Source organism: Schistocerca serialis, chromosome 2, assembly GCF_023864345.2.
Source record: "Schistocerca serialis cubense isolate TAMUIC-IGC-003099 chromosome 2, iqSchSeri2.2, whole genome shotgun sequence".
Lineage (NCBI taxonomy): Eukaryota > Metazoa > Arthropoda > Insecta > Orthoptera > Acrididae > Schistocerca > Schistocerca serialis.
This window is the reverse complement of record NC_064639.1, coordinates 94169273-94189566: the sequence shown is the minus strand read 5'-3', so window position 1 is coordinate 94189566 and position 20294 is coordinate 94169273. Positions and strand designations below refer to the sequence as shown.

The 20294-nt window shown below is 44.9% G+C and overlaps 1 protein-coding gene across 1 annotated transcript in view; it reads right to left on the bottom strand.

The window, feature by feature from the left end:
• LOC126455748 (hemicentin-2-like) overlaps positions 1-20294 on the bottom strand; it is a 408606-nt gene that overhangs the window by 331892 nt on the left and 56420 nt on the right. Inside the window, exon 3 of the mRNA XM_050091516.1 lies at positions 4148-4549. Coding sequence (XP_049947473.1) covers positions 4148-4549 — 402 coding nt within the window. The remainder of the gene's footprint in view (positions 1-4147; positions 4550-20294) is intronic.

Below are 20294 nucleotides of genomic sequence, written 5' to 3'. Positions count from 1 at the left end.
CATAGGCTACTCTCACAAACAGCACCGAGGGGACTGCCGAGCTTAGAATCCTCATCCGATGGACGGATCAACATAAAAAATGTCACATGCCATCGTTTCATGTAACACTGCGGCGAGGTTTGGAATTTAATCCACGATTTTGGGGCAAAAATTGGTGATCAGGGACTTACGCCACTACTCCTCCCTCTTTCTGCCGTAATGGCAAAAATGAAATTGTCACCGGCGTATCCGGTCCGTAACCCATCCAAGTATTGGCTATTCTCGACACTACTTAACTTCAGTGATGTTACGGGAAATAGTGTATCCAACTCGGCACGGTCGTTGACAACTTGTCCAGTTGGAAAGCACACACCAAACTTCAGAAGAAACAGTTCATACTTGGACGTTGTCATAGGAATTTATTCAGGATTATCATATTTTCACAACCGCAGGGAATGTTCACACGTTCACTTCTCACACAAGAACACGTGGTAGTCGTCACTAACCACGCACTAAGTCATGGTGTCTAGATTCGTTTATAGCAATTACTTATTCCACTCCTTGTTTACAATCAAATTAACAAGTCAACTTTTATATTATTGTAGCTATCGGCAAACTGTTCCGATATGAGAAACAGTACTTTATTAATTCTGTCCAAGAAAAATGGAAACCAAGTTAAATTGTTTTGAAGATTTTTCTTGTTGTAGACTGATGTGTTTTTACCTCATCTAAGACAAACTTTTTTTTATGTTTACATCTGTCAAGCCATTTGTTTAATATAGCACTCCAGCAATATACTTCAGGCCGAGTATTAATTTTGTAAACACATACACGGAACAAAGATTCATATCACTATAATTATTATTACCTTTTGGCAACACAAATAATCAGAATAGGAACCAAATATGTCGTAGTCATACTCATGCCATTAATTTAATTAGGACTCAGTCAGGCGGTATCGTGCCTTCCCATTTTGTTTGCCCTAATATACAACTGTAAGGACTCGTTTACTCGCTACAGTGGACTATTGCGGTAGCTGAATTTGAAAATGCCCAAGTTATGTGATGAAAGAGTTTTGCATTGTTGGATGCTTTTACTATAAAGTTTCGGAAGTGTGATGATGTTTGGTTTGTGCGGTGCTCAGCTGCGCAGTCATCAGCGCCCCTACAAATTCCCAATCCGCACACAGTCGGATATAGCCACTTTCAAGAACGATGATGGAATGATGAGGACAACACAAACACCCAGTCCCTGGGCAGAGAAAATCCCCAACCCGGCCGGGAATTGAAACTGGGACCCCGTGATCTAGAGGTAGCAACGCTAGCCATTAGTCCTCGAGCTGCGTAGGAAGGGTGATGATGAGATGATGTGCTATTACTGTCACATACCATTAAACGATATTGTTTTATTTTCGGTGGATATTTCTAATTCGTGTAGCGCGTTGGTGTAATGTGTCTGAGGTGAGAAAGCAGCGCCTGCCACGCTGGGTGGTTTGCCACCGGAAGCATCCCTAAAGCCTCTTCTGTCGGCAGAAAGACCGTCGTTGAATGTCATTGGCGTGAACATGGCCCACTTCGTAGAGAACAGGCAGTTTGCAGAACTTTGGCAACAACAAGGTCAGCTGCTACTGAAAGCGAGGCTGGCGAATTCACCCCCAGGGCAGCGTATGCCACAGCTGCCCTACAGTCCCCACAGAATGAGAGCGACATTCTTTCTTTTCTACGTGCCTTCAAGAAACAGGTCCCATGGCGTCACCTTGCCAGTGTGGGAGAATCAGTTGCGTCCGCTCAAAAAAATTCGTTTATCCAGTGGTACTGCATGGACAGAGTAATTAGTGCATAAGGCTGACCAATGATGAAGCCGCGGTTCTCGTCAAGTGCTAACTTCTGGTTAAGAAACGTTCATCCTCTATGCAAACTTAGGGACGTTACGTGTCCCATGCATTTTCATGGATTTAGCAACTGTTCTCTCCCGTCACACTGGCAACAGCAAGAGCAAAGAATTGAGGGTCGTGAGCTTGGATCTTGGGCACTCTCTTCCTGTCCGTCGATGGGACGCCATTATATGTAGGCGACATTTGGTGCTGGTTAGCACGTGCTAGCTGTTTAAGTACATGTACGTAGCGTAGTTGCCAACACCATCCACATTCTTCACAACTCGCTACTACCTATTTCCTTTTCGTTCCAAGTTCTGTTGCTCATCATAGATATATATTTGTGGTTTCTTCATGTAGTATTTAACTCGATTACGCGAAATGCCCAGATAAGCAGAACTTGTGTGTTAGCTCCATACAAATTTTCACAGTTTTTGGATACCCTCCCATACCGTCACCAATCATGTTAGTGTCCTTTATTAATATATTTAACTAAACTTTTCCCTATTATTCTCATTGCGATTCATTACAGTTATTAGAGGAAATAAATAGCATGTATGTACGTAGTGGCTATTCTTTCGGACATGTCCGATTCTTGAACTATTCCGATAACTTGTGCTCATCTTGTTTCAGTTCGATTTTAGGTATTATGTTATCAAAGCAATGAGCAGTCCATTCACTTGTGTTGCATGAGTAATTTCTCCTGATACTCAGTCTCGAAGTTCAGTGAACTGTTGTCATGGTTGTCAAGGTTTTGCACAGGAACCAGGAGACAAAACCTGAAGGCTCGGTTCCCGAAGGAGCGAGGCATATTTTGCTGCAAGCCTGCAGCTGGTTAAAATCAATTAAGACACATTCCCTGTGGAACGCAGGATGCCCGAGAAGCGGGTCAAGACAGATGCGGGACAAAAGTTATGCAAGGACGGCCGGTAGCGGGCGTGGATGACAAAAGATGAGGGTGGTTACCTCGTGTTGTTGCCAGGCGGGGTGAAATGTGAGTCAATTTGATGCAATAGAAAGGCAAGGACACGAAGGTGCAGATGTCCTAGTTATTTCACGCTATGGCGTAAGTGACCTCACCCGATACAGTATAAAAAAAGCCTGTACTGAGAAAGTATAAAAAACCGTACGTTCTACTCAACGCGACTGCAATCTGGGATACACCAACCACAGAGAGATCTACGGTGGTACACAAAGCGACATGATTATACAAGCAAGCAACACGACACTTGGCCTCCACTATCGACGGACCTACAGCTCGTTCTAAGTGTAGTGCTGTGGGCTTAGTGCCTACCAGCAGGTGGGGCACCTGGGGCCTACTTCCAGCCGCTACCAGGCTTCTTCCTTGGAGGTGGGCTGTTTCACAAAGGCTCCGCAGGTTCAGGTGTACTGTCGCTTTATATCTCTGCTGAAAGTGTGGGGGCTCCAGTTGAGGGTTGTATTCCTCTGCAAGGACCACAGTAGAGTTGCACGGTTTCCGATGCTTCCTGTCCTGAGCTGCAAAGATACCCCGGATGGAACTCACACTACCACAAGCGCCGGATATCAGCGTTCCTGCTGCGATCACCGGACAGTGGTGCCTTCTCACTCGCTGCCTTGAGCACAAATCCCGGCTTGTCTTGCCACTACAATGTGTCCCTACAAGTGTTTCAGCTTGTTCTTCGGTATGATGTGTGACTAGTAATAATATTTCTCTGAGCAATCACTGACAAGCCACCACCTAAACTCACAGGTGCCACTCTAGAGAGCATCCACGCTGGGACTCCATACATTGAATGCTTTCCCGTGAGACTCACTCCTTTTCCTTAAATATTCATTTTTGTATGAAATTCTATAACATAATCACAACCAGTGGTTGTGTAAAAAGGATCGTAATCATCACCATGTCAACACATTTTACACGCCATCATGTTTTGTGGAAGCAAATGTATAGCATACTCGTACAAACAAACACCATCTGGATCGTAACTTTTTATTACCGTCCACCGATTATCTTTACCTGTAGATCAACACAGTGCAATTTGCCGTCAGCAAAGTGCAGTTAATCATCAGCGAGTTTTAGACAACTTTGATAAACTGCAGTTCGTGACGCCAGACCTGAAGACGGTCTGGAGTTCAAATTGAAACTGATAGCCGGTAACAAAAAGTTGTAATCCAGATGGTGCTTTTTTTTCATTGTAATAGGACTGCGTCAGCTGTGACAGTATAAGTGCCTGCAGTGCAGTCTACTGACCCCTGTGTAGCTGGCGCGGCTTACGCTCTGGTGAGTGTATGGCGGGGCGGCCGGCCACTCACCGGTGACGGCGAGCCGGTGCTGGGCGGCGCGCCCGGGCAGCGGCCGGTGCGACCTGGCGTCGCGCCGCTCGCAGCGCCACAGGCCGGCGTCCTCGAGGCGCACGCTGCTGATGCGCAGCTGGCCCGCCTCTAGCGTCGCGTAGCGGTGCCCGCCGTCGCCGCCGCCCCCGCCGCCCCCGATGCCGCGCCACGGGCCGCCCCCGCTGGGCCGGTGGCGCCAGTGCGGGGTGCCCGGCGGCGGCGCGCACTCCAGCACGGCCTCCTGGTGCAGCCGCACCGACACCTCGCTGCTCACCTCCGCCTCCTCCTCCTCCTCCTCGGGGGCCGCGGGGGCGGGGCCGGCCGGGGGCGGCAGCGGCTGCTCCACCGAGCCGTCGTCCGCCGTCGGCGCCGTCGTCACGTCTGCAACAGCCAGACGCCACCTGTTGCCCGCTTACCTGCCTCACGATTACAGCCAGACTGAAGCGGTAGAGTTCTCGAGCTTACGCGCTTGTACGTAGGCCCTTCAGAAAGTAAAATACACGCGTCATCCGAAGTTTCGGACACCGTGCGACAAGTGTGGCAAGAGACAGTACTTGGCTTTCCTGCGGACCCAGTTCTGGTGCGGTACTCATAACAGGTGAACCATGATGTGGCAGTCAAATGGCATGGCAGCTGGAAACGTACTGCAGACTTGAAGTACGTGGTTCAGTGCCATTATTCTGTGCAAAACGTGAAAACTGCACAGAGATTCACCGTGAGATTCTGACGGTACATGGACCAAATGGAGCGTTGCATCGAGCTATAGTGAAATGGCCAATTGCTTGATCTGTTACCCACCAACTGCGGTGATGCCGATGGGGAGTCGAGATCCTGCACAGTGCGATTTCCATATTTTCTTCAAGCTGAAGAAATATCTGGGGAGGAAAGAGAATTTACAAGTATGAGGACGTGAATGCTGCGGTTCTCCAACGGCTCCGTGATCGAGGAGAGAATTTCTGTTGTCGAGGAACTGAACAGCCGGTAGAAAGTTCCGACCGTTATTTATACAGACTTGATGACTGTGTTGAAAAATAGTGTGTCGTCTTTGTGTCACTTTGAAGTGAACTGTAGCTTTCAATAAAAGTTGTTTGGACTGCCATAATAGTGCGTAATTTACTTTCTGAAGTCCTCTGGTTCAAAAATGTTCAAACGTGTGTGAATTCCTAAGGGACCAAACTACTGACGTCATCGGTCCCTAGACTTACACAGTACTTAAACTAACTTATGCTAATAACAATCCACACCCATCTCCGAGGGAGGAATCGAACCTCCAGCGGGAATGGCCGCGCAATCCGTAACATGGCGCCTCTAACCACGCGGCCACTCTGAACTCCTAGTCTCTTGCTGTAAGAGAATACTCGTTAAGGGTGCACTCAGTTTAGCCTTTCGCGCAGCACAGCACACGAAAGAGTCAGAGAGTATTCACTATATAGAAACATCGTAGGATTTTAGAAACATCGTATAGTAAATCTTAAAGCCAAAATGTCAGGTTCAAATGGCTCTGAGCACTATGGGACTTAACTACTGTGGTCATAAGTCCCATAGAACTTAGAACTAATTAAACCTAACCAACCTAAGGACATCACACACATCCATGCCCGAGGCAGGATTCGAACCTGCGACCGTAGCGGTCACGTGGTTCCAGACTGTAGCGCCTATAACCGCACGGTCACTCCGACCGGCCAAAATGTCAGGCCCCGACTTTGACAAAAGAAGACTACTTGTTGCAGCTGTCAGTAACGGTACAGTTTTTGAAACGAATTGTTTTCTGGACCTGTCTCTTAACTGCACCTGTGGAACTGCCTTGCGACTAGCCATACATGACCAAGGGTCGAGTAAGGGGGCAGACATTATCTTTGAACGATCTACGGAAGTAACATTTGCCGTTTTTGTAGCTAAGCGTAGACTGGGGCACGTCATTGTTCATTCAGGTCATGCTTTCGTTGTGTTCAGTAGCATGTGCCCTTCGTCTGTGGCAAAAACGATATTTTGAATTATGTAAATATATCTTCCGTGATCATATCTAAGATTAATTATGATACAGATGAATATAAGTAGTTGTATGAAGAAAAACCTTCAATTGTCTATTATTTTCACACGGTCTGTGACAGCATTGAAGATAATTACGAAATGATACGGCAGTTCAGGAATGGCGTTTCGGCTACAGGCATTGTCAGGGTATCTTGATACTTAAGTTTTGATTTTATAACACGTAAGTTGTTAAGGAGCACTCTACATAAACGGAGAAATATTCAGTTTCATGTTGAATGTGGAAAAAGCCGTAAGAATTACCTTGTATGTGAATCATTATGTCGTATGTCAGTTTACGAGAGCGGAGCCGCTACTTCATAATCAAGCAGCTCCTCAGTTTGCGTTACAAGAGCTAAGTGCACCCCGCTTGCCGACAGCGCTCGGGAGATCTGATGGTCACCCGTCCTAGCCCAGCCCGACAGTGGTTAACTTCGGTGATCTGATGGGAACCGGTGTTGCCCCTACAGCGAGGCTGTTGGCTGTAACACGTACGTATCTAGTTATTTTTATTGGTGACTTAGGACGGTGTACTGCCATCGATATTTACTTCATTCGCAAACAAATAACTATACCTATTATAACTAGCTTTAATTGGCCAGTACCTCTAACTGCATGTGGCGAGAGCAAGCCACTCATGCTTATTTTCCCCTGGGGAGCAGGTCATGTGTTGGAGTGAGACGGTGTGGATGCTGAACGGTTAGTCTCTACTGACATGCGTAGTCCAGTTACCGGCGCTGCTAACGACAGTGCACAAGACGTCAGGCCATAAAATTTGTGAAATGATTGTGGGAAGACTGTTCGCCATATAGAAAGGAAACCAACACACCGATGACTCTACACAATAAGGTACCCCATATATAAAAATATGTGCACTTATAAACATTATATCCTATATAAAGGTAAAGTTATTTTACGGAATTCAAGAAAAGCATTTGATGCACTACTTCCTTATAATTCTTAGCTCTCTTTCTTCCAAGTAAGTTTTCTCATACTTTCTTGAAACACTGCCATGCTCGCGCTTCTGCGTCAGTCACGCATGATTAAAAATTTTGATCTAGCTGAAGTTCTCTGATTTGAGGGCACACAGATACAACTTTAATATCTGCTGCTCGAAGACGAGGAAATTTTCTTCTCAGATATGCAGATTCTCAGCCAGCTTCATGCATCACCTTTGCATACTGTTTAATTAAACAGTGTCGGTTGTGAATAAATGGAAGAAAGACATCTTCAAAAACTACTGCCAGACTATGACGATATCACTCTCTTCGCCCTGTTTCCAGTTTCGTTCAGGTAATTTCTTATTGTGTGTGTGTGTGTGTGTGTGTGTGTGTGTGTGTATAAAATGCATGATTGAATCAACAGCTGTTTTTATTTTAAACCCAAATTCTACCGGTTTCGGTCTTGGATCTTCTTCAAGAATGAAGGGTTAAAATGGTTTACGCCACCATACTGCACTAGTCATTACTTAAAATGTGTAGTACCTGCCATGAATTTAAATATATGACACAGGACTTTAAAAGCAAACACCCGAATACTAAATGTATACAGAGGGCATGCACCATACATTTTAAGTTACGACCAGTGCAGTATGGTGGATTAAACCATTTTAACCCTTCATCCGTGAAGATGATCCAAGACCGAAACCGGTAGAATTTGGGTTTAAAATAAAAACAGCTGACGGTTCAAATATGCATTTTATAACATCTTGGGTGTTCTGCCGGATATCAGCGTCGTACTTGCACGATATTTCGGTCAAGTAGCTCGTGACCTTCATCAGGTGCGACCTGCGACTGCTCCTCGAGTGGACCTGGTCCAGTATTTATGCCTATGGCCTTCCCCCTCCACCAACGGCTGCCGGCGCTTCCTCTGTGGTCCGCGCCCATTCCCTGCGACCTGCTGGTCAAACGGAAGAACCAGAGACATGGAGATAGAAAACGAGCCCCTGACGGACTGCCAGGCGCACCAGACCGAAGATGGAACACCCAGAAGTGGGACTGGTGGGCGCGGACCGCAGAGGGAACATCCAGAGCCGCAGCGGACGAAAAACGGAGCGGCAACGCTCCAACAGGTCGTGGTGAGCGGGCGCGGACCGCAGGGGGAACGCTTGGTACCCCAGACCGTAGATGAAACCCCCAGGAGGGGGTTTGGTGGGCACGGACCGCAGAGGGAACACCTAGAACCGTAGCAGACGGAAAACGGAGCAGCCACGCTCCAGCTGGTCACAGGGAATGGGCGCGGACCACAGAGGAAGCGCCGGCAGCCGTTGGTGGAGGGGGAAGGCCATAGGCATAAATACTGGACCAGGTCCACTCGAGGAGCAGTGTCAGGTCGCACCTGATGAAGGTCACGAGCTACGTGACCGAAATATCGTGCAAGTACGACAATGATATCCGGCAGAACACCCGACAACCCAAGATGTCATTAGATCGCCGGGAAAGCCTGAGGAGTTACATGCATTTTATACATTACTTAACGGCTGTTGGCAGTCACTTTCCAAAATTATTTTCTGTATAATTGCCACAGTACCGTACTTCAGCCGGCGACCGTCCAGCCATCTTCAAGTGAGTGTCCGCATATATAAAGAGCCTCCACTCCTGTGGATTGCATCTGAAGCTGAGTGCTTTCATTAATAAAGCGGGAAAACAGCCAAAGTTGCATTTTTATTAAGCGTGCAACATCGCTGGAGAACGTCTCTTTCCTCTTGCTTGCGAAGTAGGAAACAAAAATAGTTTTTTTGTGAGTAAATTCGCTAATGTTAATACTTTGGTGCAGAAGATTATATTCCTGTCACCTCGAACCAAACAAGTCTGCCGATTCCTTTTTTACTAAGTCCTTCGTGACGCGCTAGCTCGCTTAAATCTACCTGTATTTATAAGTGTGGCCTTGAAGTACTGTGTGAATCCTGGCACAGTTATCGAACGCTGTCCATCCGAGTCTGCCTGCCAGAACGGAACTATGTGCTAGTTGTGTTGATATCACCCAGACCCACTACGTGTTCCAAAACTTCCTCCTTCCAGTTCAGCTCAGTCACATACGTATAAACACTGGACAAAGTGTTACTTTAGAGAATCGTATTTGATTTCCTAAGCAATTGCTGTTGGTCCTCAGTAGGAGCAAATGTCACTAGTGTACTACCAGGAATCGCTCGTACTAAACCAGCTGCCTAGCTCTGCCTGTAGAAACAATTCAATTTCGCTCGTGGATTAATTGCATTAAAATTGTGTGATGGCGAGTGAACTTTAAATGCCTGATTGTAAATCACAGGGATCTTAATCCTGAAGCGTAAACATATTGTAATTAATTTATGCCACTAATACACACAATGTAATACGGGCAGTGTCCTGAGAAAATAATGTACATCAGGGAGCTCGGCAAAATCAGTAAATTAAAAAATGTGTCACTTTATATCTGTATAATTCGGTGGTACACAATTAAAGTTCCAATTCCAAACGATGTCGAGAGAGAACCAATGCTCAGAATATCGTCAAATCAGAACAGCATATTACTGTCGCAAGGGGAAACGTCATGGAACAAGAAAAAAAAATCAATGAAAAATTTTACTGATAGATGGCGCCGTAACACCAACAGGCACGCTGCACACGGTTGTTCTTCTGTTTGCATCTGAGACTCCCGACATGGCTGTCTTCATGAAGGATAGCGCGCTGCTAGTAAAGCTCTTTTACAAGAACTGTGACTGTACACCAGCGACTGGCAGGAATTTCCTACACTCAAGAGTATGAAAAGGCATTGGTCCGGTTTATGGTAAGGGTCTGGAGGAAATGATTACAAAATTCTTAATGACAGAAAGCAGTCGATCTGAAGTCAGTCGAAGACGTAACCACACAAATATGAGAGATCGAGCGGAGGTGTGCAAACATGTAGTGTACGGGAAATTGCCCGAACGTTGGACACGCCTGCGAGCACGGTGACTAAAATACTACGAAACACTCTGCAGAACTGCAGAATATGAACAACGAAAAATCCGCACGTACATCAACCGGTACCACTTCATTCTGTAAAGATGACTGTGGGTTGACAGTATAGTTTATCATAGGGCCGTATTTATTCTGAAGGTGAGTCCTACGCTGCGAGAGTCTCACGCACCGTGGTCATTCCAAACCTTCAACAGCGTGGACGTGTGGGTGGGATCATTTCTACGCAAGATGGCGCTCCTCCACGCACTGTACAGCCAGTGAAGCGGCGGCTGCAGAGGCATTTCGAAAATGCTAGAATTGTCAGCCGTCATTTCCTCACAGCCTGGCTGTCCAGATCACCTTATCTTAAACCGTGGGACTTCTGGCTGTGACGTTATCTGCAAGATGTGTTGAGTGTTCCTATTACGAACGTAGCTCAATTGAAGCCATGCGTTTCGAAACGCATTCTGAACGTGATCTACGAGATTTGTTGTGGAGCATGCTGTTTCTCGATTTCATCTTCAGGCAGAAAACGGTTTAAAGTATATTGAACGTGTCTTGCGTTAGTCTCACGAAAATTAGAAAACAAAGTCATTTCGCTTTTTGTGCGGTTTTTGGTCCCAGGACAATAAGAAACCGATGTCATTTTGCTTTTTGTGCTGTTTTTGGCCTCAGGATTATTAAAAACAGATTTTTCCTGTTCGATGTGGTACGTCTTTTCCGTGGTAGATGAGAATACCTAACTTATAGTGCCGCAACTGTTGACTGCCGTTCTTGTGCAGTGGTGCGCATTGAACAGTACAGCTCTGCAGTGCAAACCATTTGCGATTCATCTGTCGTTTGTAGCCGACCCCATTTACGTTAAGACGCTCACAGTGCTATCTATTGGTAAAATTTTCGTTAAATGTTTTTCTTCCACCAAGTCTCCCCTTGCGTGAGTAATGATACTTTCCGTGTTTGACTTCATTCTGAGCAGTGGTTTCTACAAAGTTTTGGAACTGGAACTACAATTATGGATACCTTGTAGCAGTAGTGGAACTCGGGGCGGAACGGGATACTTAATGTTTAACAATTTCTATAAAATAAGGGAACAGAAGGAAACATTTTTTAAAGTGAAAAAACACCTTGTAGTGTAAGCTAATGTACCTTATTTTAAAATCACTTAAAACAATACATTTTGCATTTTTTACAATTTTTCAAAGAAAGTCTTGCATATTTCCCGTTCCGCCCCACCGACGGGGCAGAAAGGGATGAGGGTATTTTTTGTTAAATTATTGCATAAACGTTGAATTTGAATTATGAGTATCGTATTAAACTATAAGAAAATGTTGTATAACAGGCAATTTAGCTTAAGGAATGTGTAATTTTAACAATTAAAAAATCATTCTTCAAAATAAGAAAATATTTTAATGTCATTCTGAAAATGTACAGTGCTTAATAACCACCAAACCACTAACTACCAGTCCTTTCGACAATAGTCACAAGTCAGTATTTCCTCTTCATCTTCGCTGTCTATGCCAGCACATGAATTGTGTGCCCACTCTGGCATGCAACCCAGCCCTCATTAGAAACGGAGTATAAGTCCCCACAGTAAAGACACACAGCATCCTCTCTCTCTGATTCTCTCTTCTCCATCATCTTCTTCCTTTTATTTTTCTTAAGGTCTTTGATGTCCTCTGTTTTGGTTTTTTTGGGTGTACAGTATGATATTTTTGCCTTAAGTTGCATTGCACCTGACGTCTCTGTCCTGACATTGTTTATGTTTGTGCACCCTCCTCCTTTCCGTGGGCCTACTTTACGTGCGACATCATTCTGCAGTTTCTTCTTACAAGGAGAGTCTGTTAATACGACTGTTTTCCCTCTTCGGCTTGTAGTCCGCCGAGTATTTAGACGGATTATTGGGATTGGAATGACAGCCTCGGGCGATATCAGGAAAGCTGAGTTGTTCGGCGAACATAGCTGGTTGGGAGAGTCTGGCATCCATCAACATCCAGGCTGGGTTTGCTTTCTGCTTGCATCAAAATATGACGGGGCAGAACGGGACACTATCCCATTCTGCCCCGTCCCGTTCCGCCCCAAGAGCACTTTTGACGTTAACAACTTTTATGGAGTGTAAAAACTGACGTATTTAAACGCATTAAATAACTAAAGTATAACAAATTCCATGCACTTTAAGAGAATGTGTCATTTTAGGGTATAAAATTAACAATTAATAGCTTACCTGGCCTTGAAATTCACCAAACGTTAGAACAACGCAAGCGGTAACGTTACAGACAACAATTCACTTAGATCTCGCACTTCAAACTAAATCAGAATGGCTGCCCTCACTTCCATTCGGAGAAATGGTTACATGCCCATACAACAAGTTGTAACTCTGTCCAGTCTAGAAAAGAGCAATTTCCCATTGTGCCCCGCCACCCCGTTCTGCCCCGAGTTCCCCTATATATGTTGCGTTCTTACTCTAAGTGTCAGAAAGGTCTTAATCATTCTACTAGCGTCGCAAGAGATGTTATTTATTTTTATAAGCAGTTCTGTATGCCCCCCAATTCGATTGGATCCTGCGGCTAATTCAGACTTCAGCCACCGCCATTTTTGTCGTGTCAAGAGTACATGTCAAAATTACTGCGTCTTCCTCCATATACTCAATATCTGGGACTTTTTCGTTACGAGACACGCTTTATCTATTCCTGGTAAGAAGATAGCGTTACCAAAGTTGCCTCGTGTATCCGTGGCTATTTGTGGCAAAGTGTGTTTACACATGCAACATCGACATGTCCTTCTGCAGCTCAGGGTCTCAGCTTTACGTCACTACTACGTCATTTACGGGGTGCTGTTAGTCTCATCTGCAAGACAAGTGGAATCTGGGGCTAGTGAAATGACGCGGGAGCGAGGGGAAATTTAGTGGCGCGAACTGACGGCGGAATACGCAACTATTTCAAGCTGATGAGACAAAGCAAACAATCGGGTTAAACGATTTCTTAGGCATCGATGCCAAATAGAGTGCTTTTATGGTTTTTATTCATTTCTAAAGTACGCTGCATTTCGTGGCATACACGTAATATCGCAGATATGTATATGTGATGCTTGATTCGTAAAAAGAGAGGTTTCGGCCCTGTAACATCCGAGAGGCTTCTTAAAACGTTGGGCTGACACTTATCTAAGCAGTTCAAAAGTGTAAATGCAGTGTTTGTTTTGCACCATTTCAACTGAAAGAAGGAAGAGTGGACTTAATGTCCAAGCGATACCAAGGTCGTTAGAGACGGAGACAAGGTCAGATAGTGTTAAGGATGGGGAAGGAAATTGGCCGTGCCCTTTCAAAGAAATCATTCCGGCATCTGCTTGGAGTGATTTATGGACGTCATAGAAAACCTGAATCTGGATGTCCGGACGCAGGTACAAACCCTCGTACTTCCGAACGCGTTTTCAGTGTGCTATCCACTACGCCACCAATACATATGTACAGTGAAACTTCCTGGCAGAATAAAACCGTGTGCCGGACCAAGACTCGAACTCGGGACCTTTGCCTTTCGCGGGCAAGTGCTTTACCAACTGAGCTACCCAAGCACGACTCACGCCCCGTCCTCACAGCTTTACTTCTGCCAGTACCTCGTCTCCTACATTCCAAACTTAACAAAAGCTCTCCTGCGAACCTTGCAGAACTAGCACTCCTGAAAGAAAGGATATTGCGGAGACATGGCTTAGCCACAGCCTGGGGGATGTTTCCAGAATGAGATTTCCACTCTGCAGCGGAGTGTGCGCTGATATGAAACTTCCTGGCAGATTAAAACTGTTTGCCATGTCTCCGCAATATCCTTTCTTTCAGGAGTGCTAGTTCTGCAAGGTTCGCAGGAGAGCTTCTGTTAAGTTTGGAAGGTAGGAGACGAGGTACTGGCAGAAGTAAAGCTGTGAGGACGGGGCGTGAGTCGTGCTTGGGTAGCTCAGTTGGTAGAGCACTTGCCCCCGAAAGGCAAAGTTCCCGAGTTCGAGTCTCGTTCCGGCACACAGTTTTAATCTGCCAGGAAGTTTCACATCAGCGCACACGCCGCTGCAGAGTGAAAATCTAATTCTGGAGACATATGTACAGTGTTTTTTTTCTTTTGTATGTGTTGACGTAAGCTACACAATACAGTACCGCACTGCTACGTGTACAGTGTGTGCATTAAAACACAAAAAAACTCAGAGCACTATTGAATCAATGATGTACTTAACTCACCGCAACATGCTATCAGTTCATTACCGTGTAATATCAGTGGGGCTGTGTAAGTAATTCTGACGTATTGTGTCAAACTGAAGCAATAAATTTAATTTTTCGACGCTAGGGAGGTCATTGTACACCAGAAGCGACTCTCATTGAATTATAGACAAAATTCAGCCGCATCTTCTGTGGGAAATTAGCTCTACATCATCGAAATTAGTTTCGTATAATACAATTAGGGTTTTATAGACAAAAAGTTGTTGAACCACAAGGAAGTGACTGGCGGAAAAAAAAAAGAATTTCAAGCAGATTCGAAGATGAGACACTTGCACTTGTTTATTCAGATATAGTGATCGTTTACGATCTTGTACCTTTTCAGTTTAAGTGCACTGTATCTCAGCTTTACATCACTACTACGTGATTTACGGGGTGCTGTTACCCCCATCTGCATGACAAGAGGGATCTGGGGCTAGTGAACCGATGCGCGAACGAGGGGAAATTCAGGCGCGCGAACTGACGGCGGAATAGTCTGTCGTGCTGAGATGTTAATACCACGACATCAATATACATTGATCGTGAATGCGGTGTAGCTGCCTTGTCGAAGAACTCGTTACAAACTTACCTTCCATATTCTATTTTATATGATGTGTGCATAACGACTTTTATTGTTGTATCCTGTGCTGCAGCATCGGTTGGATTGTTAAGTCCTACATGAGGTTCCTGTTTGAAAATTAGTGAGACCCACATGAATACGTGTAATTCACTCTATTTTCAGTTCAGGTTATTCAGACACCCGTACTTAGGTAGCATAGTGGACTTTACGTTTGATATCTGAAATAATGTAACCTTTTCAGACCCTCCGGCTACGACTGTGTGCACTAATATTTAGTGTGTATTAGATGCACAGAAATATTTTCCCTCGATGGAGATCACACGTACACGTCTGTAAATGTTCGTTCTTATCGTCATGTTCAAGTGTTTCCACCTGTTGGCTGTCACTGTGAAAATATCGTCAAGTGAATGTAGCAGTGTACAGCAGGTTGTGACCGCCAGAATTCACGGAAGTTGTTGGTTAGTTAGACAAAACTACATAATTTAATACTATTGTTCTTTGCATTGCAATTATTGTAATCTAAGTTTCTTTATTAAAACAGTGAATATTTAAAGAATGTTTCTTTTAGTCCATAAAAAGAAGCAAAATTTTCAAAGTGGACACTGAAAACGGGTACACTCAATTTTATAAATCATGCATCTAAAATCAGTAAAAAAAAACACACATAAGAGCACTATAGCGTAAGGAAAATTTTCCTCCCTCGAGAAAAAATTCAGGACTCAAAGGGTTAATACTGCCTACTGCTTACCATCCCCATTACTGAAACCAAATTGAATTTTTCTAACATTAGCAAGATATAGACCGAGACTTGTTCCATTCATATGTAATGTTGTTATAGTCTGTCGTGATGAGATTTTAATACCACGGCATCAATATACATTGACCGAGAATGTGATGTAGCTGCCTCGTCGACGAACTCGTTACAAACTTACCTTCCATGATGAAAATAGCTCACTAATGCAAAGACTAACTTATCTTTGAATGTTCTTTACACGTAATGCTGAGTGAAATATTGACTGAATTACGTGGAAAAATATTTAGTTTACTTAATGTGGCACAACGTATTCATGTAAGGACTTACGGTTCTTCACATCTGTTGTCTCACGAAACTTATACTTGATGTAACTGAATTTACTGAGGTTATCAGTCCCCTTGAACTTAGAACTACTTAAACCTAAATAACTTAGAGACATCACATACATCCATGCCCGAGGCAGGAATCGAACTTGCGACCGTAGGGGTCGCGCAGTTCCAGACTGAAGCGCCTAGAACCGCTCGGCCACAATGGCCGGCAACTGAATTTACGAAAGATAAGAATTTGACGTAAATGTAACAAATTTGCGAAAATCTTGCAGTTATTATTGTACCTCAAGAATAAAAATTTTCAACGTAGACCACACCCACTAGAGTCACATAAACATGTGGTGTCCTCAGCACAGCGATACAAATACCAGTTCTTCGACGTCCCTTTAAAAATCACTTAAGAAGTATAACCCGCTTGGTGACTTAAATGCCGAATTGCTAACCCTATTGCGAAATTATTGCAGTTCATAGACAAAACGAAAACTGCCCCGCTGAATCTCAGTCGCAAGAGCCGCTCTGACACTTCATCCGATACTTGAACCATATAAATGTCGACAAGCCAACATGGCTCGCCCACATTAGTAATGCAAAAAATGTTGCCTTTCGTCGAGAATAGTTGTAAGAGAAGAGATCTTAAGATAATATCTCACACATAAAAACCGTTGCTGCTTATACTAATATGCTTGGTGTTACAAATGGGACATACGCCTTTCGAACAGATATATTTATTAAACAGTAAGAGACACATCTGTGAAAATTAGGATACATACTTACGATTCTCTCAAGTTTAGATTACAGACGTTCAATAAGTCCTCCACCTGCGACACGAAAAATATTACAACGAAACTCGAATTCTTCCCGTATTCTGGTAAGCCTGATATTATGGCATTGCACGTACGTTTCTTCACCTCTACTAGGTTCTGTGGTAGTGCTTGTTCGCAAACGTTGTCCCAGAAATGAAATGAACGTGTGGCACTGATGGCCGGGAGACCCCATTCGGGGAATGATGAGGACAACGCAGCACCCACTACACGAACGGAGAAAATCTCCAACCCGGACGGGAATTGAACCTGGGCCCGCTTCATGGAAGGCAAACACATTACCACTCAGCTAAGAATGCCGACAGCATCGTCCTGAATGAGACCCCACATGAAGAAATCACAGGACGTCAAATATTGCGACCGTGCTAGCCAGCTGTTAAACCTAAGTCACCGGTTATTTGATGACCAAGCCAACGGTTCGGTCATTCAGAAGTTAACGTACTTTGCAACTGCACTGAGGGGATGCCCGGTCTTTCCGAAAAATGAAGTTGTCCTCGTTCAGCCTCGGAAACAACCATTTTTGTAGCGTAACAAGTTACTGCTCACCGTTAATCTGTTCCCATCAAAGAAGAATGGTCCGTATAGAGATGAGTGGGATATCGCACAAAACGCTCTGACTTTGGGTGACTGCCGTACATGTTAAAATGTGTTTATTTACTTACGGACTAGGGCGTGCAGTTGCTTCATCACGGCGCGTTGTGCGAAAGCGTCTTCACTGTCAATAGCACTCTGAAGCTCATCAGAAAATGCCACACGTTTGCCTTTTCATCATGACGTAGAGCCTGTGACAGCTGTAAATTGTACTGCTTCGTAACTAACCGACCTTTCAAACAAGCCAAATTGTTTTTTCAGACAATGGTAACTCCCAACTGGCGCGACAATTTGATTTTACAGGCCTACTCTGGAAAGCGGTTTGATTTTGTGTGACGTTTTCGTCGGAAACACCAGAGTGGCCATGACTCATTCCTTTATTTACAAACTGTCGATACCATCTGCGAATGTCCCACTTATTTGGACAATCAGTTTGGTACATCAGTCTGAAACGCCTTTGTACTATATTGCTGGAATTACGCTTCACGAACTCGAGAACACAAAATATTTCTGCCGCAGAGTAGCCATTTTGCCACATGCGACGGTAACCAATCACACACAAGACAACGGACATCTATTGGCAATGAATACAAATCAGTCACTGTATTAGTTAATGCAGCAACCGAGCCGTGGCGTAGCGATCGATAGTTCTGGCAACTTTGTTTCATCAACATCTACATCTACATATTCATCTTCTTTTTTGAACACCCTGTATATCTCTCTCTCTCTCCCTCCCTCCCTCCCTCTCTATCTGTCTGTCTCTCTCTCTCTCTCTCTCTCTCTATCTATCTATCTATCTTTCTGTCTCTCTCAGGATGTATAAATGCAGTCACATTCAACAGCATTCATTTCACCCTTGTATACTACAGCCGCTTACAAAGCACGCAACGTCTACGCGCCAGAGTTTCTCACTGGCTAAGGCCGCTCACGCCTCAAACAATTACAGCAGATACACTACTGTAGCAGACATCGTAGCTGAAGTCGATCAATGGGTTCAGAGATAAGAACAGAGGGTGCTGTGAAACTTCCTGGCAGATTAAAACTGTGTGCCTGACCGAGACTCGAAATCGGGACCTTTGCCTCTCGCGGGCAACTGAGCTACCGAAGCACGACTCACGCCCGGTACTCACAGCTTTACTTCTGCCAGTACCTCGTCTCCTACCTTCCAAACTTACCTTCGGTAGCTCAGTTGGTAGAGCACTTGCCCGCGAAAGGCAAAGGTCCCGAGTTCGAGTCTCGGTCGGGCACACAGTTTTAATCTGCCAGGAAGTTTCATATCAGCGCACACTCCGCTGCAGAGTGAAAATCTCATTCTGGAAACAGAGGTTGCTGCTATGGTGAGAGGGACATTTGGTATTCTTGAGCGCCTCCCTTGTCGCGCAAAGCAGCGAGCCCTCGCTATTGTCTTTGTTGTCGATTCGGGTTGCCGACCTTCGTGTGCTACTGCGATCTCTGGACGATACCGCAAAATGTTTCGAAGAGACTAACTTCACACATTCAGAAATTGCATTTCTTTACTTCTCACTAGTTTCGTTTATTAGTAGTTACCAGCTTAGAAATTATTTCGGCTTAACTGATATAATATTCAGTGAAAAATGGAATGATAGTGCGGCATTGTTGGCCTGGAGGCCCCATACGGTGAAGTTCGGTCGCCAGGTGCAGGAATATTTCAGGCGACGCCACATTGGGCGACTTGCGCATCGGTGATTGTAAGGACAACACGACACCCAGTCCACGAGCGGAGAAAATCTCCAACGCGGCCGGGAGTCGAACCCTGGCCCACTGCATGGTGGGCAAACACGATACCACTTAGCTAAGCAGGAGGGCACATTCAGTCTGCTAAATAAATTGTCTGTGATCAAACAGTTCCGTGGTAAATGTTCAACCAACTTCAGCAGTCACTATTATCACTGTTCCCTACACGCGTATTTAAAAAAAGAAGCCTGTCTCTCCTTAGTAACACTTCACGCTTCACACTTTGCCTTGTATCCGCCTATCAAACTTTGTCTCGCTCACCAGGCAGGCCGTTCGGGCAGCAGCACCGCCAGGACCACTTGGGTTACAGGTATTATCACGTAATTAGTTAAACTGACGGAGAACAGGGAGAAAGGAAAGTAAAGGTAAGAGATTATTAATATCAGCTGTATCAAGACTTTTTGCGGTATCATCAGAGACGCGTGAAAAGGTGTGCCGGACCAAAATTCGAACTCAGGATTGCCTGCATTGTAGGTAGCTGCGTTATTGTCTCCGCCACAGGGACACAGAGTTAGCGGCAACTGTGCGGTCTATCTTGGCACGTGTCTCGATCGACCGTCTCTCCCTCCTAGCGCAACCTATCTACAGTCCCTTTTCACGTCCTCCATGCATGCTACTTTTACATTCCTGCAGGAGGTCGGACGTAATTATGCGTTCGCGCTGTAAGTGTTGAATGCATTTATTGTCCATCGAGGCTAATCAGTTATTTGAATGTCTGGTGTCTGCTCTTTCTAACATGTCATTCATATAACAGAGATATTATCCTTGTATACACGGATCTCCAGATGTCAGATACTGAGATCGGTACAAAACGTTGTACGTAAATAAGGTATCAACTAAGCAGCGGCTGAGTGCGTACTATGTGCTGTCGTTCAGTAGAACACGCAGAAAGAGTAACTAAAAGTAAGACCAGAACTACGGAACACAGGAAAGGCGTATCTGTGAGAGACAGTTTTGCAGATCTCGCATATATCACTCAGATTTTGCCTCTGTTCTTACGGAACGACAGGTATGTGACACTGTCAGCGTGTCAACGCGTGGGTGAGTTGGCAGAGCGTGTGACAGTCATGCCAAAGATCTCACGTTCAAACCCACCTGCAAACAATTTACTTTAACTCTTTAC